The sequence below is a fragment of the Alexandromys fortis genome, unplaced genomic scaffold (genome assembly GCF_014885135.2).
Source record: "Alexandromys fortis isolate MF-2015 unplaced genomic scaffold, M_Fortis_MF-2015_v1.1 scaffold_133, whole genome shotgun sequence".
NCBI classification, from domain to species: Eukaryota; Metazoa; Chordata; class Mammalia; order Rodentia; family Cricetidae; genus Alexandromys; species Alexandromys fortis.
Window position 1 is genome coordinate 3,409,792 of NW_026068030.1, and position 26,648 is coordinate 3,436,439.

General features: G+C 36.3%; 1 protein-coding gene across 1 annotated transcript in view; it reads left to right on the top strand.

The window, feature by feature from the left end:
* Nucleotides 1-26,648, top strand: part of Cntnap2 (contactin associated protein 2) — a 1,600,222-nt gene that overhangs the window by 410,083 nt on the left and 1,163,491 nt on the right. Inside the window, exons 6-9 of the mRNA XM_050164469.1 lie at nt 394-597; nt 6,500-6,684; nt 14,208-14,351; nt 16,553-16,817. Coding sequence (XP_050020426.1) covers nt 394-597; nt 6,500-6,684; nt 14,208-14,351; nt 16,553-16,817 — 798 coding nt within the window. The remainder of the gene's footprint in view (nt 1-393; nt 598-6,499; nt 6,685-14,207; nt 14,352-16,552; nt 16,818-26,648) is intronic.

Genomic DNA, 26,648 nt, shown 5'->3' on the forward strand with positions numbered 1-26,648 from the left:
TAAAGTCTTATATCTTATGGGGTTGGACCTGAAAGAATTGGGAGGTGAGGTGAATATCATCAACACATGTGGTATGAAACTATCAAAAGATCAATTAATTTTCCTTTGCTTTTTTTCCACAAACTATACATTTCCAAGTAAAAATTTCAATCATATTCATATTCAATGAGTTTTTATTATTAATATAGCAATTGAAATAAAATTCTATATTGATAGATATGGTTATGGTCATTCTTATCAAAACTCTCCAGCCAATCCACTTTAGGACAACACTGGGATCTATATTTTTCAGGAAAGCACTCACTAACTCCGACTTTCCTGAGCAGGCACCAGCTGGAAGTGGATCCTCATCTAAAGCTACCAGACTAATGAGGTATTTCTCTCTCCTCTCAGGGGCTGATGTTATCAACTTTGATGGCCATGTTGTGTTACCGTACCGCTTCAGAAACAAGAAGATGAAAACACTCAAAGATGTCATTGCTTTGAAATTCAAGACCTCGGAAAGTGAAGGAGTACTCTTGCACGGTGAAGGGCAGCAAGGGGATTACATAACGTTGGAACTGAAAAAAGCCAAGCTGGTCCTCAGTTTAAACCTAGGTTTGTTGTCATTCTCTATTATGTTTTCCATATTTAAAATATTTATAAAGGAGGAACTGGAGAGATGACTCAGAAATTGAGAGGACCTGCCGCTCTTACAGGGGACTCAGTTTCAAATCCCAGTCACACATGTTAGTTCACAAGTGTCATCCCGGGAACTGGGGTAATCATATGACATCTTTTGATCTTCCTTGGCACTAGGCATGTACATGGTGCACATACATGCACGTAGGCATAGCACTAATACCTATAAAATAAATAAATTCAAAGCATTTTAAATGCTACCTATTTCTTTACATTATAATTCTAAGATCTCATGTTATATTGTCAATTAATTTTCATCTATGGTAGCAGAGTATTCATTTGTATACCTATTTCTTTTAGTCACCTTTTTATCCCTGTGAAAATATACCTGAAAAATTACTTAAAAGAAGAAAGATTCTTGGTAGAGGGTTTTAGGGGAGGGGAGAGGCAGAGAGGAGCAGAGAAAAATGTAGAGCTCAATAAAAAATCAATACAAAAGAGGAAGGATTGTATTGGTTTATATTCCAGATGTCTCAATCCATAGCTCTGGGATTTTGGTGAGGTATAACACTAAGGAAGAAGGGCATGGTGAAACAAATGTGCTCATGGGGGCCAAGAAACAGAGAGGAAGAGATTAGAAACAAGACAGATGCCTCAGTGGTCCACTTTCTGTGACTTATTTCTTTGAACTACCCCATACTGCCTGTAACCTCTCAATATCACTCTCAAGTCATTATTTCAATAGTGGGTCGACTGATCCATCTATGACTTTAAAGAAGTCATCATCTAATCATATTGCTAAACCTCATCAGCTGGGACCAAGGCTTTAACCATCATTCTTTGGGGAACACTTTAGATTCAACCCATAATATTGCTCATTTAATAAAATAGTGTTTGAAACACTTATACTATGTTCAATGTTATAGTAGCTGGTATTATGCAACAGAGAACAGAGAGTGTCTCATTACGTTTGTGAAATACTCCAGAGAAATTAAAAAAAAAAGACGTCAAATTATGAGTGGTAGGAAATCAGCTTAGTAAGTATATATTATACTGAGTTCAGGTGTAAATGCCGCCTAAAGAAGCCATAGGACCAATGTTAGAATATATGAGGGAAAACCCTCTCTTAAAAAAAAAAAAAGCCACAATATTCAAGATAAGATCTAAGTAATGGCGGAAAAAAAAAACACAAAAACAACAGGAGAAGACTGCATGAAGAGCTTGCATGCTTATGGAACAAAAAGCAAACTGTAATGGACACATGTATGAAATTCTGAAAATGAGAAAAAGTCCAGGGGATGGAGACAGTTCTGGTTCTGTAGGATGCTGCAGGTTCTGAATGTTAGAAATGAGCAGCTGTATAATGCTCACTTGTAGGTGCACTGATACTCTCACAGGAGAAGGACTGCCTAAGTCCTCACAGAGACAGAGAAGACATCTTCATTGCTGGGGAGGGATGGTGCTGACATCCATGGAAAATTATCAGAGGAGATAAAAAGAAATATATCTGAGAAATTATGTTAGTGGTGAATTCAGCATGACCCACGATGAACTGTGTATGAAGCACAAAAGAAAGAAGGAAGGAAGGAAGGAAGGAAGGAAGGAAGGAAGGAAGGAAAGAAGGACCAAAAAGAGAGAAAAACAAAAGAAAAAATAACTAAGATTTGGGCTCAGGCACTAAATGAAGAGTTAGTGACATTTTCAGAAATAGAAAATGAAAAGAGGGCAGGGAATTACAGGGCTTAGGTTGGAAGACAGTACATTTGAGTTGCCTGTCACATAAACAAAAAGTGTTTATATTGGGTAGATTACAGCAATATCAGAGGAGAATGCACTATGGGGAAACTAAGCAATAATTGGAGAGTGGAGAAGTAGAGTGTGTATTTCCTCAGAAGCCAAAGAAAGAGAAGTAACCAGTGCTATGTAGCTCACCTTTGATGTCAACTGGCATAGAGACATACTGGTGAACAAAGACTTTGTTAATATGGAGGTTACCATCTGATCACTCTCTTAAAATTGAAGAAACACTCTCAGAGACTTGCTACTTAAGAAATAATAAAAGTTGCGAAAAAGAAAAACAGAGGAATGAGATATTGATGGGTGAAGGAGGCAACCCAAAGGGTTGTTATCTTATGTGATTTTTCCCCATTACTTTTCAAAAGACAGAATCTGTGCTTGCTGGCTTGCTGGTCACATAACTGAGACTCACATATTGCTGAAGAAAATGTTCACAGCATTGGCAATGACATTCAGAGTCATGGCCTATCCAAGGCAGTAACACCTCTTTCTTTGGCTTGGTTCAGTGTTCTAGGTTCTAGGTAGAAGTCTTCAAGGTTTTTAGTTTGTTTATTGTAATAAGAATTCAACATAAGTAATAACTTAGCAATAAATGAATAACAAAAACACATTTGTCAAATGCATCACTAGAGAAAGGCAAAAAATTGAAGATTAAAACACTCAAGACAGCCCTTGCCAATGGGATTTCTCTACCCTATTTTTTCTTGAGCCTCTGTATATTACTAAGGATGTGTTAACTTATTTTAAGGATTGCCATCAAGTCTAGGAACATAAATTTAATTAGGGTTTTTAAGGCAATAATAAATTGTCAAAAGTACATAGTTTTGACTACACATCACCCACATTAAAAATAAAAAATAATGAAAATGTGAATCACATATTTATAAAAATACTGCTTTTTACATTAAAACAGTGTATGTGAAGCCAAGAAATATGTAAATTTTATGTTTGTAATTTTAATTCCTTTCATTAAAAAATAGTCATAGTGCTCTATTATAGTTCCAAGCTACAAAGAGAAATATGTATGCACTGAATACAAAAGATAACACAGAAAAGTTAAACACTAAAGGTACCAAATACTCTGTCACATGAGCTATAAGCACAACAAACATTAAAATGGAAGATGATATTTTTTGTCAAATTAGAAAGTATGTCTTTTCAGGGTTTATGGGTAAGTGACAAAAATGGATCTTTTTTTCCTATTCTTCAGATAAAGATATTTGGGGGGAAATTATCTGACCACATAGCTTCAGATATTTGAAGTAGTTTTCATATTCTACTCATGCATTTTAAAAAAACAAGACACTATGAGAAAAAATTAAGTCTAAAGACAAATATTGCAATGTTATTTCAACATCAAAATTTAGAGGAAAAGTAAAATTTATAGAAATGTATTAGTTGTACTAAAATGTGTTTGATTTTAGTTTATTTTAAACAAAGAATTATTTTCCGTGCATACCGGTTTGGACTGTATGCATATATGTGCAAGTTTTAATTCTATAGAGATGTGCCATATGACATTCAAAGACAGCTATAGTCTATAAATATCCATCATGGCACTTTGAGTGATGTGGAGTCAGAGTCCCTGGCCTATAGTCTACTTACCGTCCAGGCAACCACTGGACTATTCCTGCCGTGACCCCAGAAGATTAGCACAACCACCAACCACATGTTGTATGTTAGATCTATACAACTCTTGGCACACAAAGTCACAGGGAAAAGCAAATGGAAAACCCCAGAGACCGGATCTAAGACAATGGTGGAATTATCACTTTTGTAAAGAAAGCTTTGGGGGATATTTCCTGTAGTTGGCTTGATGCTGGGACAACTTGAAAAAGATGGATTTGGTGCTGTGGAAAGTGAGAAGGCTGCCAGTGGCCTTGGTTCTCCACCAAGAGACTGGCCAACATGGCACAGACTGATTCCCTTCATAAGGATAGACTTCTGATCAAGATGACACTGAGGGACCCTTCAGCACTAGGGAGAAGAAACACATGGGAAATGCATAAAATCCAGTGAGGGTCTGGACATTAATGGCAACAGGACCCAAAGTTACAGAGAAACCCTGTCTCGGAAAACAAAACAAAACAAAAAACAAACAAACAAACAAACAAACAAAAAACAAAATCCAGTGAGGGATGAGCACAGAACCCTCAAATAAATCAGTGTAAAGTAACTTCTCCTCCAGCATGGACAGAAGACTTGAAATAGCTCTTGGAAACATGAATGGAAAAGAAATTACACTCAACACTATTAGCAGAAAAAAGTTTCCATAGGTTTCCTAGTGATAGCAGATGAACCCGATGGATGACTGTCTTGTAACCTCTTAAAGTAGGTGTTTGCACAGGGGCTAAGTGCTTGTAGGCAGAGTCTGTGAGATTTTCCATGGTAAAATGTGGTAATGAGAATTCTACAATTCAGGATAAAAATGGTATCGTAAGTCTCAATGTAGTAGTTCAACTCACTTGTATCCATTCCTAGATGTAGGTCAAAAGACATGAAAATCTTGTCAGTGGAAAAGACTGGACGTGTGGTAAAGGAATGTGCTGTCCAGAGTCAGGTGAAGGATGATTTCATCTAAATTTTACAGTGACCTACAGTGGATGTGCTCTTTTATCCAATGAAAAGGCAACTTTGCAGCACAGCAAGAAGCAGCTAGACTATCCAGCCTCCTCAAAAAGCAGAACTACTATATCAAAGGTTTCACATTAAATATGTATATACCTGAATATGTATCAGCATACATATGAATAATTAAGTGGTTGTATATGGAAAAACATCTAGAATGAAATAGATGAAACTATTTTTAGTGGAGAAAATAATTTGCATTTCATTTTCCTTGTTTATTCTTCATAATGTTCTTCATCTGTAATCATGAACAGGCATTTGTTTTGAGGCTGCAGGGGCTTGAAACTCTGTAACACATGACCCTGTAGGATGGAAGGGAAAAGTTCATTGTAGAAAATTGGAGCCAAATAAAAGCATGTGTAAAATACCTGAGTGTACATACATGCCATATTTGAGGTGTGTCTAAAGACATTTTTTATTTTAATTTTTAAAATGTATTTCACATGGGCACAAGGAGGGAAGCACATGTCTATCACAGTGTATGTGTGAAAGTCAGAGGAAAATCAAAACAGTCTAATCTTTCCTATATTGTGACTCCCAGGAATCAAACTTAGGGGGTCAGTTGGAGAGCAAGTGTTTTTACCCATTGAACTCTTTTTCCAGCCCAAGATATTTATTTTTTTCAGAGCCACTTTCTCTTACTTTTCTCTAATGTAACACGTAGAGTAACCTTTGAAAATCGACTGTGGTTTATAGAGATGTGACATTACCTTTGTGAAACACGTTGCTCGCTCTATGACCTCGCCAAAAAGAGTTCATTACCATTTCACTGGAAAGTAGTTTCCTTTCAAAGTTTTATTAGCTGGCTGGGATTTATGACAGCAGTAGAAATATATCTACTCAAACACCTACTGCTACTCTTTAGAGCCATCAGTCAATAGTAGACACTTCGTCTGTGAGTCTGTTTCCAATAATAAAACCCAGGACAACCTTGCTACTTAGACCTATTCCTCTATTTCTCCTCTTGTCTTTCTGGTCTCCCTACCATATAGAAGAACACCTGCACACACACACACACACACACACACACACACACACACACACACACATCATTATCACCAGATATTTTTGATTTCATCACTATCCATGAAGAAACAAGGATTTTTCTCCACATTTTGTATGTCAGCAACCAGACTCAGAGCAATGACCAGCTTGTTCCCATCTGAACATCAAGCTAACATGACGGCACTTCTGGCATCTGAGCCCATGAGATATCCACCCACCAAAACTTAGAAGAATTCATAACACTGTACAAAAACATTTGCATTCTCTTTTTAAAAGAACAAGCATTTCCTTACTTTCAGTAGCTTTTATTTATATCTCCTGTAAAAATCCTGACTCTCCTATACCAGCTTCAATAGACAAAGCTGTGTATTGGAAAAGGAAGATACGCCCCTTTGCAGGATGGGTCATGTGGACAATGTCTTACTTCTCTTTTTCTCCCATTACTTAGGAAGCAACCAGCTTGGCCCCATCTATGGCCACACATCCGTGACATCAGGAAGCCTACTGGATGATCACCACTGGCACTCTGTGCTCATTGAGCGCCAGGGACGGAGCATTAACCTGACATTGGACAGGAGCATGCAGCATTTCCGCACCAATGGAGAGTTTGACTACCTGGACTTGGATTATGAGGTAAACTTGAGGATGTGTGATTGTGATAAAGGAGGAGATAATGCATATTCTACTATCATTTTACCATTAATTACATATCTGTTCAAGCCCATTCCCCTTCCTTCTCTATAGAAAACAAATATCTTTAAATTTACTTAACAAATTATATGTGTAATTGTAGTGCATATTATATAATATATATTTAATTGAATAATTTCCCCTTTTATTAAAAATTTCTTTTATTTCTCACATCATATATTTTGATTATGGCTTCCCCTTCCCCTGCTTCTCCCAGTTTCACCCTCAGATCCCTTCCCCCTTTTCCTCTCATTACAAAACAAACAGGTGGGGCTGGAGAGATAGAGACAGGTTACGAGCACTGTACTCTTCCAGGAGTACTGCTTTCAAGTCCCAGTAACCCCATGGTTGCTGACAACCATCTACAATAACATTGGTGGTGCCCTCTTCTAGCATGCAGTCAAACACTATATGCATAATGAATAAATAAATAAAATATTCTAAAAACAATATAAAGAAAACAGGCTTATAAGGGATAATAATAAAATAAAAATAACACATTGAAATAGGACAAAATGATTAGAAGGAAAAGAGTCCAAGAAAAGGCAAGAAACAGATATAGATACAGAGACCCACTCATTTGCACACTCAGGAACCCTATAAAAGCACTAAACTGGAAGCCATAATATACACAAAAAGGACCTATAGGGTATAAGAGAGATAATGCATATATGAATAGAAGAGAGAAGTTGAAAATAAAATAAAACTTAAAAAATGAAGGAAATCCCTGGCATGACATTACGATACAAGAAACCTCCAGAGATACTGTTTAGTGCATTTTCTGTTGGCCAGCTACTTCTAGGCATGCAGCTACCCTTAAAAGTAATTTGTTTCAACAGTGAGACTTCGTTTTGGGAGAACTAAATTATCATTTACAAGTGGTTATTAATTAGGAATAGAATTATTTCTAATTATATAAATTAAGAAATAGGAAACTGGATTAGGGATAGGCGTATGTGTTTACTTCTCTTTTCAGCTCTAGGACCCCATCGGTGCTAGCCCTGTGCTCACTGTCTCAGTCACTATGGCTTCATATGTGCATTGATTCTCTTGTGTTCCAAAGGCCCAGTTTTCTTGGTGCCCTCCGTCCCCTCTGGACTCGGCTGCAATTCCTTTGGAGAGTATGCTCAAACAGACTTGCACCTGGGTTTCAGCTACTAGAAATTCATGTATCCTTCCACCTCCAACATCCTAAGTACCAAGCCTTTTCACAGGGATCATTAGTTCCAACCATCAAAACTGGCAATGAATTATGACATCTATTACTCCTGAGGCTATGCAGTATGTGATATCTGGAAGGTTCACTTGTTTTTTGTAGTATATTGAATAAAAATATCTTCACTTCTAGTTTATATTATTTATATACTCATGACTTCTGATAGATCTTTCACTAAACCATTTGCTCAGACAGAGTTGTCATAAAAGAAATAAAGTAAAATCTGGAATATCTTAAAGAATTGTCCATTAATATACATTTTAATTTCTAAATAACAAAATATTTTTAAAATACTCTGGTCCAATGAGATTACTCAGAAGGTAAAGGCACATACTGTTGTGCCTGGCACTTTAAATAATTCAACCCTAAATTGAATAAATTACGGTATGCTTAGGGGCAAAGAGTGTAGACTCTAACAAGCTGTCATCTAATCTCAACAAGCACAATGGTGCATGTGAATTCCCATAGACATATGCACCTAAATAAATATGAAAAGATATGACTTTTAAGAAACTTAATGATCACCTTGATACCTAATATATACCCATGTGTATATATGCATATGTTATAATTTTATAACATTCAAGTTGATATATTAGATTTAAAGTAAATTATCAGAGTCATTCAACATAGTCCATCACATCTCTTAATAGTATATATGGGTAAATCCTTTGTAATATTTTTTAATTAGAGTAATTTGAAAGCATTGCATATTCAGTAGCAGCAAGTACCCAAGCAAAATAAAAAGCATGGCATGTCACTCAGCTAAACGCTGCCAAATTTTCCTACCTCATGGAACTAGTAGATTTTAATATTCTTCCAAAGTATTCTGAGCCTAGGTTGTTCAAATTACTTAAAACTTACATTCTAATAATTTGATAGCCATTTGAAAATTTTCATAAATACTGTGATAATGAACAACATTAGGATACTTGAATACTTTTTTTCAAATTTGGGTTCTAATTTGATGCTGGTGTTATTTTTCTGGTCGACTTCCATACTGTATATCTTACTCTAAACCTTATCCCAACAGGAAGTCATGAGACAAAACAGGGCAAGACCCAATATTGGATTCTCCAGCCCCACAGGCAGTGTTTTACATAGTTTCCAAGAGATGCTAAGAATTGTAATTCCTTGAAAGATTTAGTATACATTGGGACAAGCTTTGAGGTTTCTATGAATCTTTATGTTTCTTGAAATCTACATTTGAGGCAGCAGAAATTTATGTGCACATTATATGTGTATTACCCTCCAACTACATTTAAAATTTTAATTATACAAAATATGCTCATCATAAAATTATTGATAAAAAGAACCTGAATTGTTAGCTATAAATATATTCTATATGTCAGTGGAGACATATTAACTTAGAAATATAAATTTTAGCCTAAATATCCACCAACAAATGATTATTAATAGAAGCTGTGAATTTGAAGGAAAGTATGTGGGACAGATAAGAGGATTTGGAGGGAGAACAGAGAAGGGCGAAGTGATATAATTATATTATAATCTCAAAACTAAAATAATTCTTTTAATGGTGAAAGAATATGAAAGTCTAAGAAATTTGAATCTCCTGCAAGTTGATACTGCATCTCTTGTGACTTACTGCTCTAGTGTGATAGAGAACTTGCAGATGAATTATTCATCTTCCATTAATAAACTTTGAAGTATCACAGAATAAGGAGACATCTTGAAGCATTAGCCATGGGCAAACATAATTCCAATTTTCAAAAACCATAATTAGAGATTTGGGGTCACAGACCCTATTGAGTTTCTGATGAAATCTGTGCATATTCATGCACACGCAACACAATCTACATGAGGTCAACTGTTCTAGGATTTCACAGTGTCTCAAATTGTTCTGTGTATAACATAGTCTCATATTTGGGAGTCTCATCTATTGGCTGGAATGAGTGTAACAGAGTTACCAGAAGAGGTACTGGGGGAAACATAAATTTACTGAAAAATAATAAGAATTGAATTATTATTTCTCATTGATAAGCTAGTGTCTAGTGCCCTTCATTTTGGGAACAGCAGCTATTGTCATGGGTCATAGTGAAATTGGCTGTGTCTACTTTTGTATTTTATACTATGTAGTAAATATACTTTATGTATTATTTAAAGAACTCTGGGGCCTATTAAGTAAGAGTCAGTATCAGAACTGTTATCCATATCTCTTTGCTGTATCAACAGAGAAAGTAGATTCCTACCACACAGGATGGTAAAATTAACTTCCAATCTAACATAACACACATTTTATAAAATTCATATTGAAGAATTAAACTCTAGTATAAAGGATAAAAGAGCTATTCTTCTCATGTTCACAAAGACTGTCTTCTGCTCCCCTCAAACTACTTGACTTCAGTTCTTGCAGAGTGGACTGAGGCAAAGGCCACTGAAGATCAGCAGGGGTGTGTTTAAAGCTCTCGGAAGCTCTCACTGAGTGGAAAAGGAGGGATACACCAGTCTGATTCTTTTTTTTTTTTTTTGATTTTTATTTTATTTTATTTTTTAATTAATTAATTTATTTATTAAAGATTTCTGTCTCTTCCCCACCGCCGCCTCCCCTTTCCCTCCCCCTCCCCCAATTAAATCCCCCTCCCTCGTCAGCCCAAAAAGCAATCAGGGTTCTCTGCCCTGTGGGAAGTCCAAGGACCACCCACCTCCATCCAGGTCTAGTAAGGTGAGCATCCAGGAAACTGCTTAGGCTCCCACGAAACCAATAGGTCCAGTAGAATCAAAAACCCATTGCCATTGTTCTTGAGGTCTCAGTAGTCCTCCTTGTCCGCTATGTTCAGGATCTCACCAAGGCCAGCTGGCCTGGGTCTGAAAAAGCCTGGGTCAAAACTGGTCTCGGTGAACATAGCGGACACCGGTCTGATTCTTAAACTGTAATAGTGTGAATACCTCATCACCGTGAATTCCATGCTGTGAGTTAGATTGTACTGAGTGGGTGTAAACAGAATACACCTGCCTCCATTTGCGACAATGTACATTAGCAAAGAGAAGTGATGTACTACTTTGTACCTTTGACAAGGTACAATGTTGACATGGCTATTGTGTGTGAAAGTGACCCCAAAATTTCCCCTCTCTGCTCTTCTCTGTGGTGTTATTACACCATGAAGTGGGGAAATCACTGTCAGCAGTCATACTGCTAACTACATGGTAGCCTGAGATGGAAAGAATATATGTTTTATTTTCTTCCAAATCAAGGAAACTAAAGGACAAGGCAGTAATCCAATATTTGACTTGATCTGTTCTTCATTTAAATGCCACTTACAGTACTTTGAATGAGATGCTATAATTTTGTGTAATACATCTCTGCATGGGATAAAGGAAGTGACTCTTACTGCTCTTTTTATACTTATCAACACACTATAGTCACAGAGAAAATCAACCATATACCCTCAAGCAGAGCTGGAAGCCTGAGTTTGAATATATTTCTGACCCTTACTGGTTGTGTGATATGAGTAATTCATATTCCCATAATATAATAACAAAATAAGATAATATGTCTCCTAAGATCATGTGATAAAAAAACATATATATATATATATATATATATGTGTGTGTGTGTGTGTGTGTGTGTGTATCCATAGTTAAGATTTATATAAACATACATATATATATACATGGAAACATATTTGTACATATGCTTTCATAACAGATGCATGTTTATCCTTTCACATGAAGGGATCCATCTCCTTTTGCAATTAGCTATAATTTAAATACCATTCCAGTGTGCAATCTACTTCTCTCTTCCATTTTTTTAACCTGGTGGTAAATGACTCCAAGAAGGACATTTGCATTCCTATGGTTATCATGACCATCAGGCAGAGAAATAGGTTTAAAACTCTTCCGTCGCCCTTTATGAGCTCAGGATGACATACATCCTACCAATGAAATACTGTAAGAGCTCTACTCCCACAGCGGTTGGTAAATGCTATATATGTTGATTTGAGGATGACAGAGCTACCTGGAGAGAATCATTACTCCATCCTAAAAAGGATATAGAGAAAGTACACTAGAGGTATCTGCCAGCACCTGCTATAATGTTTAAGTAGTTCATACCCAGTTAACTGGCTAATAAGAGTTAAAAGTGGTAGTATTCTTACTGAGACCAAAGAAAGAAACTCCCAAATAGGATTTTTAATCTGGTAATTGAAAAAGGGTTTATCAGCATAATTTTAGGATACCTAAAAATGTGGTGGTCCAACACTACATTTAATTAATGACATGATATGACAAGAAAAATACATGGCAAACTAATGTGTGATTGCTTCTGTAATGAAACTGGGCAAGATCCCACTTCTCTCACCTGCAGTGCTTCAGCACAGTATTGCCCACGAACACACACCCCTGGTTACTGAAAGCAGAAGAAGCTTCTGGTGCATTTGAGTCATCCTCCCAGAGGAAAGACGAAGCCTCGATTAAAGAAACCGTGTGCACAGAGGAACCAATCTGTAATGTGAAACAAGTATAACAATGATTTCAAAATGTGATGTTGCCAGCACCAAACAGATTTTGTGAGCCAGTGAGAGAACTTGGCAAAGAAAAGCTCTTTCTGCCAAGTCTGAGGAAAAGAGTTCAACTCTGGGATCCATGTGACGGAAGGAAAGAACCATCTTCACTAGTTGTCCTCTGACCTCCACATATGTGTCATGCATGCAGATATGTACACACACACAGACACACACACATTCATGCAATAATATTACTAATATTTTTTTAAAGAAAACTTGGGATGGATCACTATGAGTTCCCTAAAAGTAATTGGCAAAGAAACTGGAAACAGCTACATAGCATTTCATTTTAGCATTGTGGCTACTGCCATCAATGTTGGTATCACATTCAGAGTACCTAGCAAGGTCAGGGTTCTGGAGGTTTTCAAATATTTTCTCAATTATTTCTATAATTTTTATTAAATTTTTCCTTTTGAGGATTCTTTATTTTATTCTGCATGTTTTGATTTATTCTTAACTTCTCCTCTCATGTATGAACTCATTGCAAGTGATATATATTCAGCTGAACATGATTAATAATACTTAATTCTATTTTAAGTGAGGCCTTTTTAAAAACATTGTTTCGTAAAACACCATTAATTTGTCTTTTTCACTAAAACTAATTAAGCATTTCAAATGCCATAGCACCAAATAATGGAACATAATTTCCTCAGGAGCCTCCTAGAATGTTGCACATCCTTGCCTTATGTCAAATATAAAGCCCTCACTCTTGAAAAGGCCTCAACAATTGCTTTCAAATTATAAACTGTAAGAGAAAATTGAAAATGATGACTCTGTAAAGGAAAAGTCTGCTTCATAGAAATTGTCTAACTGCATACATAAAAGAAGCATACCTAAAATTAGACATTGAGTTTACTTACTAATTCACTATTAGTAGTGAATACTCCGAGCAGTAAGGATTAAGTGTAATTTTGCATCATCTGTATTAAGTCTACAGAATTTGTAACTAGTGAGAAGTACACAGTGGGGAAAACATATCAACTATAACAGAAATACCCAAAGGAGGACAGTGGTGTGATGTACATAGTGGCAAACATACCCACTGTAATAGTAATACCCAAAGGAGGACATTAAGAAGGGTTGGTCTCATCCTGAAGGTCTGCAAGATTTATAAAGTGGGTAAAATTTGACGGCCCCACTTACAGCCACTGTGCCCGACAAAGTCCCTAATCCATACACAAATGGTACTTTTCAGCTGTTTTCTATACACGAAATAATTCTAATGAACCTTTGACTCGAGCAGCCATTAGACTTCACAAAGCCCACAGAGGGTAAATACAATAATCCTTGCTTTAGGTTACATTTTTATCAGTTTATTATATTATTGATGGTTGTCTTGAGATTACTAGAGGCATTTATTGGTAACATGTCTTTGAATGATAAATAGGAATATATAGTTTTAATATTCCTTGATAAAATAAAGTTACTAGATAAAATCTTTTTAAGATGTTCTCAAGGCAATTCATAAAATGCCTTTGGTGTTTAAAAACTGCAAGGGAAGCTTGCGATTTTATTGGTCAAGTTATAATCTAATTATTGGAATTAATGATTTCATTATGCATTTCAGTAACAACATAATGTAATGAGCAAAAGATTTTGTAGGCAAGATATAATGTTTCCTCTTTTTTTTTTGACTGAGATAAAGGTGCCTGACATTGATTGTATTTACAACTTTACATAGTTTATTATAAGAAGGTATAAACATTTACATTTAAATTTTCTCAAAGATAACATTTGGAGGCATACCTTTCTCTGGAAAGCCAAGTTCCAATAATCGGAAGAATTTTAAGGGTTGCATGGAAAGCGTTAACTACAATGGCGTCAACATCACTGATCTCGCCCGGAGGAAGAAATTAGAGCCATCAAATGTGGTAAGAGCCCAAAATATTGATCCATTTTAAATTCACATGAATTTTTTTTTATGGGGCATTGAATAACAACAAACATTTAGCCTGTTTCACCCTGATTGGGTTCAGTACCACAGTATAAAACAGATGTAGGCCAAAAGTGAGTATCTGACATACTCAGAATGCACATTGAATTTGAGTCAGGTACCCTTTGTGTCCAGAGGTTTTAAACTGTCCATCAGAGATTCATAAAAAGAAGGGCAAACTGACAAGGATGGAGAAAGATTGGAAGAGAGTGATGAGGTAACCAGAATGAATTATATAATACATGGAACTGTCAAAGAAGAATATTAAGGTTATATAAGAGAAGTATTAGTGTAATAGTTAAATAATGGATTAAATAAGATAACTTTTGTTTTGGGGGGCAACCAAAGAGTGAGTCACAAACGCTCATGCTGAATTTCTTCTGAGTCCTGCGGGGACTGGTTTCAGATTTCTGAAGAAGGTCAAATAATGAAAATTATTCAGCAGCTGGCATCTCTGTGTACTGCTAGATAGCCCCCAAAATAATAACAAATGTTTATCGTGGGTCTTTCCTGTAGCTCTGTTTACAATTTCAGAGGCTAGTCAGCTATCACAGTGGGGAACTCGGTGGGAGCATGGTGCTGAAACATTAGCTGAGAGCTACATCTTTCATCTGCAGGCAGAAGAAAAGAGACAGAGACTGAGCCTAGCATGGGCTATTGAAACCTCAAAGCCCACCCCCAGTAACACTCTTCCTCTGACAAGGCCACACCTCCCAATTTTTCTAATCCTTTCAAACAATCACACTCTCTGGTGATTATCTCATTCAAATATATGAACCTCTGCGGGCCATTTTTATTCAAACCACTAAACATATATATATATATATAATACATAATATGTATCTGCTGGCCAATATATACAATATTTACCATATTTACACAAGCACATACATACCCACATGTCATACACATACATAGATCCCATAGTAACACAAGATACTATGTACTAGTCACATACACACGTATGCCACATACAGTAATACATAAAGACACGCATATGACATATGCATATAGGCACATGCACTAGCATAGCAATTAATATACATACACATGCACATACTCCATATTCTATGTACAAAACACTATATTATATGCTCATATACCACCTACTATGTATACAAATACACACAAACATACATGCCTCATACTATTCACTCCCACAAACACAAACAGTCCATATATTAAGTGCTCTCACACAAACACTGCACACACATACACACACACACTAGTACACACTTAGACACAAACACACACTTTTTAAGCTTGTAAGCTTTGGATATAATGTCACAGGGATCCTTTCACTCTTCTGAAAAATTGAGACTTTGGGGAAAAATGTAGAAAGCAAGGCGTCAGATTAACATTTCTATTATTTTAATTTTAAAAAATAAATTCTAGTTCACCGCTAGTTCTGAGATGTGTGGTACTCAGACTACAGAGCACCAACCAGGGGGCCTCATTACTAAGGCAACTCTAACTACAAAGTATGCTGAAACTAGAAAAGTCTTTGCTTAGCCAAAATATTTTACAAAGTATAAAGCATCTACAAGACTATTTTAGTAAATTGTTTGTAGACAACCACAGAATAATTTTGTGGCAAAATATGCACACAGACTGAAAGCATTAGGAAAAATCATGAAGTAGAACATTTTGTTACCATCGCTACAAAGTTAATGTTTTATAAAGAATTTGCTCAAAGACATTAGTAGCTTTTATTTCAGTGAAATTTGCTCATGGTCCCGCAGATTCCCTGCCTTCTCACACTAACACCCTCCTGGTGCATATATATTACATTATATAATATATGCATATATATATGTGTGAGATAGAGGTAAAAGTGTCATCAAAGTCCTTAAAATATGATTACAAAATGAAAGAAGAAGACCATCATGTGGTCTTCCCATCACAGCATGCTAATAAGCTGTCAGTCCTTTGAAAGGTGTTGATTGCTACACTCTGAACTAAAAGTTCAGCTATGCACATTGGTTCTAACACTACAGGAAGTTCCATCAAAATCCATGCATCCACAGAATCAGGCCGAGATGCTAGCCCTTAAGTTTGGCACAGGCTCCATTACTCCTTGAGTATTTGTATAGCCATCTCTTATTCAGTAGCCTCACATAGACATTTGTTTGCTTCTAGGGGAATCTGAGTTTCTCTTGTGTGGAACCCTACACAGTACCAGTCTTCTTCAATGCTACAAGCTACCTGGAGGTGCCTGGCAGACTTAATCAGGACCTGTTCTCGGTCAGTTTCCAGTTCAGGACATGGAATCCCAGTGGTCTCCTGCTCTTCAGTCAATTTGCAGATAACTTAGGCAATGTGGAGATTGACCTTGTGGAGAGCAAAGTGAGCGTCCACATCAACACCACACAGAGCAAGACAAGCCAAATCGACATCTCCTCAGGTCAGTGGAATCTGATTGACATGTTTCTAAAAGGCAAAGTGGAGGCTGTTTCTCTCTCTCTCTCTCTCTCTCTCTCTCTCTCTCTCTCTCTCTCTCTCTCTCTCTCTCCTCCTTTTCTTCCTCCTCCCCCTCCTTCTCCTTTCGTTTTGATATTTTTTATGGGCACTAAAGGCTCACAATACTTTCCATCTTCCTTAATTGCACTATACTCTGCTTAAGAGAAATGTCGAGTCTAGGGTATGGGCAAGAAAGAAAATTGGTTGACTTTGAATTATACCATGTGAATCTTCTAATCCTTCTAGATACTGCATCATATTTAGTAGAGAAATAGTCATACCTCAGCATACATATTTTAAATGTAAAAGTAAACAATGTTTATAATGACAAGACAGCGCTTAGTATATTTTGACCTCAAAAGATTTCAAATAGCTTTTACTACTAGTTATAAGATTATATTAATATAATTGTCAGTTTAAAATGATGGTTAATTGCCTCAATCCAAAGTGTCACTCGTAGACATTTGTCGGTTGTTAAGTAAAAGTAAATAAGAGATAAAAACAAAACAGAATAGCTAAGTATATATGTCAACGGAGGGAAGGTTGGCATGACTGCATTTTGCATTGTTTAAATGAGCATTGTTATGGTGTCACAAGGTAAAACATTTTCTTAGATTGATATGGTATTAGAAAAGATGACTCTGAAAAGTGAGATGTTATTACCCAAAAATCTAGGTGCAAGTTGGAAGACTGATACATTTTTAACCAAGTTTCCCTCGTTGTTCCCTGAAATAGGAATATTAGTTACATGTTACTGTGGTGTACAAAATGCCAAGCAAAAGAAACAGAGATAGAAGACTTTGTCTGTGCTAATGATTTGAGGGAACATTCTATGATGGCTGCAGAAGCATGATGGTTGGTCATATTGCATTCAGGGCACAGAGAAAACAGCAATGTTTAACTTGCAAATAACAATGCAGATGCAGGTTGGGGGCAAGAAAGCAGCATTTACTGAGCATTTTAGTACAGATATGTCAATTACAAAGAAAGGAAATCATGACAGATAAATCAGGTGTGCAACTTCTGCCGCATTTTGAAATAGGATATTCTTACTCTGTAAGTATTTTGCAGACACCAGGACACCCACACACTGAATTACATTATTCATCTCATTTCTTCATCTCTTCCCTAGGCTTCAAACTCCTGGAGTATTGAAGCCATACATAGTCTTCCTGTATCTTGAGCTTTCATATCTTCTGGAAGAGCTGTTCCAGGAATGGTTCTCAAGTACAGGACTTACTGCATGAACTAGCTCTTAGACAGATGCTCTAAGATAGAGCCTATCTCCTCATACAATATGTTCAGTGCATCTGTAATGTCATACTCTGTGTACGTCACTGCATTGCTATTCTGAAGGGCTGTATGTGGATTATTGAAATGCCAGGACACCCCTGTCTATATTCTGATTTTTTTTTTAAATTATCCTGCATGGGAAGTTAAAATGACTAATAAACCAATTTTTTTAATCACCTTTTCTTCTGGTAAGCTCAGCTGGGGAGATTCAGAGTAAACAAAATATATCAAGAGACCCAGAATAAGATAAAACAAATATACATAAATGATTTATACAGTTGAAAAGCATCTACTGTGAGGATTAAAGGTTCTTTTCTAATAGCTAAGCACAAAAAGGTGTTAGTATGTAGTCCTCCCTCATGACGTTATCTAAGCAAACTAACTTGCTCATATGCTTCCATGTAACCAAATAATTGTGTTTGAAGTAATAGTATCTTCAACACAGCAATTACTAAACTTGTTTGTTTGATTTGGTCTAACTTGAGTCTACTAGATGTTATATAACTTAAACAATATTAGAAGACAAAGAACCAACAAAAGAATCAAACTAAAACAGTGTGTAAAAAATATCCATCCGCAGAACAAAAACTAAATTCAGCCAATTAACCTTAAATGTTTTCCTTAAAGACTGAAAAATGGACTTTAGAATATTTGCCAATTTAGACAAAAAATTGTATAACTTGAAGGAAACTGAGATGATATCTGATTATTTTAAAGCCTGACTCTTAGCTCCATGTAATGTTTCAAACATGTACTTTCCCTCCACAAGTACTAAGAATGAAGGCCATATTGCGTTACAAACATTTTAGAAAAATGAGTGCCTATAAACGAAAAGATTGCCATTAAAAACACTTTGCATCCAGCTAATGGTAAAATGCCTGCCATGAAAACATGGAGAAATGATATTAGATTCCAAGTACTCATACAAAAGCTAGGTTTGATGGTGGTTGTGCCCTTAATGATAGAAGAAGGGGATACTTAGGATTGGCTGGCCCACCAATGTGGCCAATTGGCAAACTTCTGGTACAGTGGCAGATATTTTTTTTCAAAATATTAGATAGAGTATAATTAAAGATTACATCTAAAATTGACCTATAGACTCCACATATATATACATGAATGTGAACTCTCACATACAAATTTACATAGAAGAAAACATTACATATAAACACACATATTTAAAAATCTAGAAGAAAATAATTTTAAAACTTAAAATGTTGAATCTTGTTTTTACAGATGAGTTTCACAAAATACAATTTCATCAGCATCTTACTAAATTCAGTCAAGTGAACAAATCACTTACCATATGCAGGAATACTGAGAAGGGAACCCTAAGTCCTGCTCTTTGGTTTAACAAAGGTACTACACATGTACTACATTACTTCTGCCATTACCAATGTGAGAATATCAATTCTTTGTGCTTCATTTTCAAAATACCTTTGGTTGCAAACATTTTTTAAATACAATACCAATAGCATTTCGTTGGACACATACAGAACAAGGCACTGAGATCAATTCACAGTTTCTCATATGTTGTTGTTGAATGATTGTAACTTTTTCTGATTTTAGTTAATAATATAGTCCATGGTAAGAGTGAATATATCCATGTGATTTATACTCCCTTTGTTCTGTCTTTTACAATACAGTCATAGAGTATTGATTTAAAGTAACTCTTACAACAAATAGGATAATAATCTACATGGCTCCCATTCTCCTAACACCGTTTCCTCCAAGTCATGATGACTCTTCTTTGTTCATTGTAGTTCTTGGCAAAATGCTCAATGTGTTAATTTAAGCAAACTCTGAGTGACCTCAAATTTTCAGACTGAGTTATCTTTCCATGGAAATATTTTCTAAGTTTCAAAGTCAATTTTAGAAAATCTTTCCACTGTATTTTTTTAAAGAAATGAACACAGTATTCACTGACATGTGGATGCATGTTTGTGCTCTGATTTTAGGAACAAATAATAAAAATGAGGGTCTGCTAACCAAGCCTTTGGAGCAACATCTGTTCCCTATGGGGAATCTTTTCATTTTATCTTCCATAGTAAGAGCTCTAGGTTATGTGGACCCAATGGTTTGTGTGTTCCAAATGGTTTGGGTTAGAGCATAGTAAGAAAACATCTTATTTCATACTCAATATCTACTGATGCAATGTTTCATGAAATGAAATTAATCTTGATACTTTGAATATGCTATAATTAGTTTTAACATTTCTTTTCTTTTCATTTTCCCATTAAGTAATTGACATGATCCACTACAATGATTTCATTCTCCTAGTACACTTTGGCCAACATCTCTCACGTAATTAGAAGAGTTGGAAAGTTTAAAAGCTTGAAATTGCTACAGTTATTTACTCCATTTTTCATTTCGGAAAGTTAGATGTATCTTCTACACATGGTACAAAACTTTATCAAAAATGGATATCAAAAAATGACAAAATAAAAGACAAATATTAGCATTAGCCTTTTAGACTTATCAACTATCTGAAATAAGTTTATTTCAAAATACTTCAATGTTATTAAACCAAATGTAAACAAATTTTTAGGATAATAAGAAAATAGATGTGGTGTTCTATATTAATAAAATCATGAAATATGATTTGGCAGAACTTGTATACAAATGAGATTTCTGTTAATGACTTCTCTTACCTATTATTTTATTTAAAAAAAAAAAAGCCAGTCTCTGACATGAATAAAGAAAATCTTTCAGAAAAGTCATTCTGCTTGTTCTCTACTCTCGACCAGCTGTTTGGCTCAGCACCAGTATGCAAGGATCCTTGTTTAGTTCACGTAAATTTTGCTTCAATTACAGAATAATAGTTCAGAATTCTGAATGCTGCAAGCATCACCTTTGATTGTATTTCATTCTCCAGAGAACATCTTTTGAGGCCCTGTTTCATTTACTTGTCTTTCTTAGTAAAATTTCTTTGGAAACCTTTGAGATCCATCTGGGGATGTTGTAGACAGCATGGGGGTGGTGGTATTTGTTTGGTGTGTGCCTGAGAGCCTGGGGAGAGTGCCACTTCTAATTCAGTCTGGTCCTATGCATTTGCTGGGGAACCATCATGGCACAATCAAGCAGCAAAATGCCTTTCTCTTCATTTCTGTGAATGTTTCAAGGTGTAGCCAACCATTAGCATTTCCTTCTTTTGGGGGAGGTTGAAAATGCCTCTATATTTACCATGGCACACACACACACACATTCACACACACACACACACACAAACATGTAACACACACACACATTCACACACACACACACACAAACATGGACATATAATATATATTTTTTATCTTGAGAATATTCTTTTCTTTTTTTACTTATTTTATTGAGCTATACATTTTCTCTGCTTCCTTCTCTTCCTCTTCCCTCCCCTCCAACCCTCTCCCATGGTCCCCATGCTCCTAATTTATTCAGGAGATCTTGTCCTTTTCTACTTACCACATAGATTAGATGCATGTATGTCTCTCTTAGGGTCCTCATTATTGTCTAGATGCTCTTAGACATAAAGCAAAGAAAACTAGCCTACAATTTACAATCCCAGCGCATTTCTTTCTTTACAAGTGATGAGTCTCCAAAATTCAGATGTCTCTCATAAACAATCTTTCTGTTTAATTTTTTACTGCCAATGGATTTTCAGTTCTATGATTTCAAGCTTCACCACTTACTAAAAAACAATAACACCTGAAATATTAAAATAAATAGGGCCAGTGAGATGACTCAGAAAATACTGCATCTGCTGCTGATCATGGCAACCTCAACACCCACATGGTAGAAGAAAAGAACAGAATCCTACAATTTGTCCTCTGACATGTCATGAACGTACATAATGCATACATGTGTGTGTGTGCAAATAAAAATGTGATTTAAAAATAATGTAGAGGGAGAATTAGTCTTTCTCGGGGACGACCTCCCTAATGGGTTATGCAATACCAAGTTGTCAGCCCTAAAATCATGGACATGCAAACAACACTAAAAGAACTATCAGGGTATGCTTCTATATTCATGTGTGTATGCTAAAATAATAAAAAGAAAGGTCATGAATTTAATGGACATGGTAGGAGTTGGAGGAAGAAAAGAGAAATGTAAAATAATGTAATTATATTTTCATTGAAAATTTAAAATATAATAAATATACTTTAAATGTAGCATTAATAAGTAATTCATATATTTCAAATGACTTATGTGAGAGTACCTTATATCAAAGTGGATGGGAAATTAATAACTCATACAGTGTTACATATTTCAACTTTAAACCATAGTTACCAAATTCTTTAAAATATGATTTCTAAAGCCAGACATGGTGGCACATGCTTGTAATGTCAGTCCGAAGTACCACAAGTTTGAGACCAGCATGAACTACATAGCGAGGTCCAGACCAGGGGAAAGTTAATGCATGAAGCACTGTGCTGTATTTAGCACACCGATGCAAACACAAACCATAGATATAAATGTAGATGTATTTGGATATACCCACAGTAAAGTTTGCTGATTTTATTCTCCCCACTTCACAGATAGCCTTGCTGTGAGAGTGGCAGGGCACCAACTAAAAGGGTTTTAGCAATAGTCTGCAGCTCCTGGCTAGCTTCACCCAACTGCCTTTCTGTTATGTCTGGACTGCCACAGTGCCTGTGCTGGCATCGTACTAGCTGCAAAGAAATTTACTTTTAATTATACTTCATTGCATGCTGTTATGTTTTCCACAATAGATGCAATTATATCCAAAGATGAGAAAAAAAAAGGGAAAAGGCTGGGGGAGTTTCATGATATTAGGCCTTGAATTTTTCTTTACAAAGCAAAATGAATTATTCAGTTTATAATTTATAATCACACCCCAGGTTGCCATACCCATTCTAATTTCTATAGGATTTGTAGAATAATTATTTTCATTTTTGTAGAGATGGTAAATAAAAGACAATTGCATGTATAAGTTTTTAAATTGCAAAAAGAAAAAATATAAATTAATTCCAATAGATGAGAAGGAGAAGAAGCTGCTGATTTTAACCAGGTCATGCTGTAAAAGTTCCAATTAAGTGTGAAAATAACTAAACAAAGTAAAACAGATCCTATAAACTAGGAGGGTAAGAATGCATGAAGACCAGCAAAAAAGCAAAGTCCAGAAATGGAGAAGTGAAGTATGTATAGGCATGTAGCTGAAGATCTTCCAAAATAGGAACAAGAAAAATAAGAATTGGAAAAGGCATCAAAAAATAGTTAAATTTGCTGAGATCATTTCATGTTCCTCATTCCATAAAAACTAACTACTGAAACTTTGTATGGCTTGAGTTTACACAGATCTTATGGCTGATGTTAAAACATCTGTGAACTTATGTGTTCTACTTCCTGTTCTGTCTGGAAATCACTGCTTCAATGTAGTCATACCACCTATGGTTTTAACAGTCTTCACATCCTCTCTTCTGCAATGATCCCTGATCCCTGATGTGAATGTTAGAGATACTTCCACATAGGGCTGCATACTATACTCCAAAGTCTCTTTCTCTGCGCCTTGGCCAGTTTGGGGTCTTTATGTTGACCAGTTTAGGAACTATTGGCCATTGCTATCTGTAGGAAGAGGAGTAAGTTTTTTTTTTGTTGTTTTGTTTGTTAAGGTCCACCATGTTCCAGTGAATGACCACATAGCCCAGAGTACACAGGCAGCACTAATTGGACTCAGCAGTTTTTTTTTTTTTTTTTAAATAGGACACAGAATCAGGTAGTATGAAATGAGCAGGGATCTAGGAAAAGTTCATGGAGGGCAGTGGATATGATCAAAATACAATCTTTGAGATTCCCAATTAATAACATTATTTTACAGTATAAAAGCTAATTGTCTGGTATGGGAGGTCCTTCTGTCTATGTGTTGATTTTATTGGTTAATGAATAAAGAAACTGCCTTGGACTGTTGATGTGGCAGGGAAAACTGGACTGAATGCTGGGAGAAGGAAGGGAGAGAGAGATGCCATGGAACCACCAGAGTCAGACATGCCAAAACTTTGCTGGTAAGCCACTGCCATGTGGGAATACACAGACTAATGGAGATGGGCTAAACTAAGATGTAAGAGTTAGACAATAAGAAGTTAGAGCTAATGGGCCAAGCAGTGATTTAATTAATATGGTTTCTGTGTGATTATTTCTGGTCTAAGCTAGCTGGGCAGCATGGAACCAACAAGAAACTCAACCAACAATTGTCCCTTCCCAAATGAGATTGGCAATCATGAACACATCAATGCAGATCTATACTAAGACATCTTAGTCAAGTTTAGTTATTTTGCCGCTAAGTAAACTAAGAGTTGGTTAACAAATGATAGCAAGCCAGTATGAAACCATTTGGAATCGTTGATTTTCACAGTCAGAAGGAGCATAGTGGAGTCTTTGGGCAGGAACTCTCTGTCCTCATGTTCCAGTGTCCTAATTAACCTCAAGATAAGGAAATATGCAAAAGAACTTACCAGAAGATCAGAAGATTCTGGACATGTATTATGAGCATCCTTGATCTCCTATCTTTGTGTGAAGGATGTGCAATGATTGGTAACCTACTGGCATGTGGCAATAAATTGTGGAAACAGACCTGTCAAGGAGAAGAGTTTCCTACTGATCTGGTTAAAAGACTGGGGGACCCAGAAGTTGAAAATCTGTGGAAGAAATATCTTCTTGATGCCTATGTTGGTATATCTACTTGATTGTATAAGATTTCCTAATCTCGCCAGGCGGTGGTGGTGCACGCCTTTAATCCCAGCACTCGGAAGCAGAGGCAGGTGGATCTCTGTGAGTTCGAGGCCAGCCTGGTCTACAAGAGCTAGTGCCAAGACAGGCTCCAAAGCTACAGAGAAACCCTGTCTCAAAAAACAAACAAACAAACAAAAATTCCTAATCTCCTTCCTCTGTTTATAAAAATTAATTTTGGGAAAATGTGTTGGAGGTGATGAGACACATATTCTGGGTTAGAAAGTATAGATTTAAATCACAAAACAATCCCACACCAGTTTGGAATTATGATTAATAAAAGGGTTATTTAAGGGGTAAACTTACAGATCACTGTCCTAGACAACAGCCCTCTGTGCAACCAGGAACAGAATCTAGTAGTTGGAAGCAGAGCCAGAAACAAGAGCAAGAGCAGGGCTGCTGCTGCTTTTAAAAGCAAAAGAGACCACACCCAAGTGGGCTGGTATCTTAATGGCTATTGGCTGAAGGAGCTCCAGCAGCAAGAAAGTAACTAATTTTGGGTAAACATGGCAGGAGCTGAATATGTATCTGGCTCTACCTTGAACTATGATTCAATTTTATGCATCCTCTCATCCTGGTATCATTTCCCAGAAACCTTTCTCGCCTAAGCATGGACCCATTATGTAGTGACCAAACCTTTGTATTGCTTCTGAGTCTTCTTTTTCTTCTCCAGATCCTGTTTTCCCACTTACTCTTCATGATCCAGTTTCCACAATTAAAATTCAGCTCATATCATTGCTATAGCACTTATTAGCTTCTGACATTTCCTGAAAGATGCTGATAACCTGCATTTTACATCTACTTTCTCTATTAATATAAGCTCTTCAGGGCTATTTCTTAGCACTCCAAATCTCTCTGGGATCCATTCAGAAATTGCATATTAAATGAAGAGCCTCTATATAGAAACTGGCTCCTGTTACTCTCATATAGACTCTTCTCAATTTCCCTTGGCTGAACACTGGAGCGCTGCTCACTCCTGAGTTCCATGAATACTTCACTACCCTCTCTCATACCTTGTCGTTATATGTTTAACCCTCACACTACAGATTTAAACCTAGACAGCAAAATACTATTGACAGCAAATATTTGTGACCTCTTTTAACATGGAGTTTTGCTATCTCAAACTCTGGAATGCTTTTGTCAAACGTTTTTGGGTTGCTCTAGGCAATACCTGACTTTCTCCTACCCTCTCTGCCACCAGATTTCCATCACTTTTGGCATACATAAGCCAAAGCATGGTTTATGTTGTGGACAAAACATGTTAGGTAATGATAAGTTATGGAAATTTGACTAGAAATGGAAAAGTATAAAAATGCACCCAATCCCTCAAACTCTTAGACTTAATTAAGCTTGGATGATACAATATCCCAGATCTCACCATAAGGGGATTTTTACACTTATGATGCTTCCCATAATGTGGAATCAGAAGCTTTGGAAAATTCCTAGCTCATCTGAAAACAGAAGCATCTGTGAGCGATCAGGTAGAAAAGGAGTGTCTTGCGAGTCTAGTTGCTGCTATTAACTGACTCCACCATTGAGCTTCCTCTGCTGAATCATCTCGCTTCTGAGCTAGTGAAACATTGGAGAAAATGAGGCTCTTTGTCTATGCAGCTGTGTCTCTCATCTCGAAGACAATGATGAAGTCTATGTTAATAGATAACTCTCTTGAAAGATTATACTTTGCCTATCATTGTCCCTTACATTAATTATCCAACTTAAAGCTCCAATAACCTTGAGGTCAGGTATTATTGAGAAA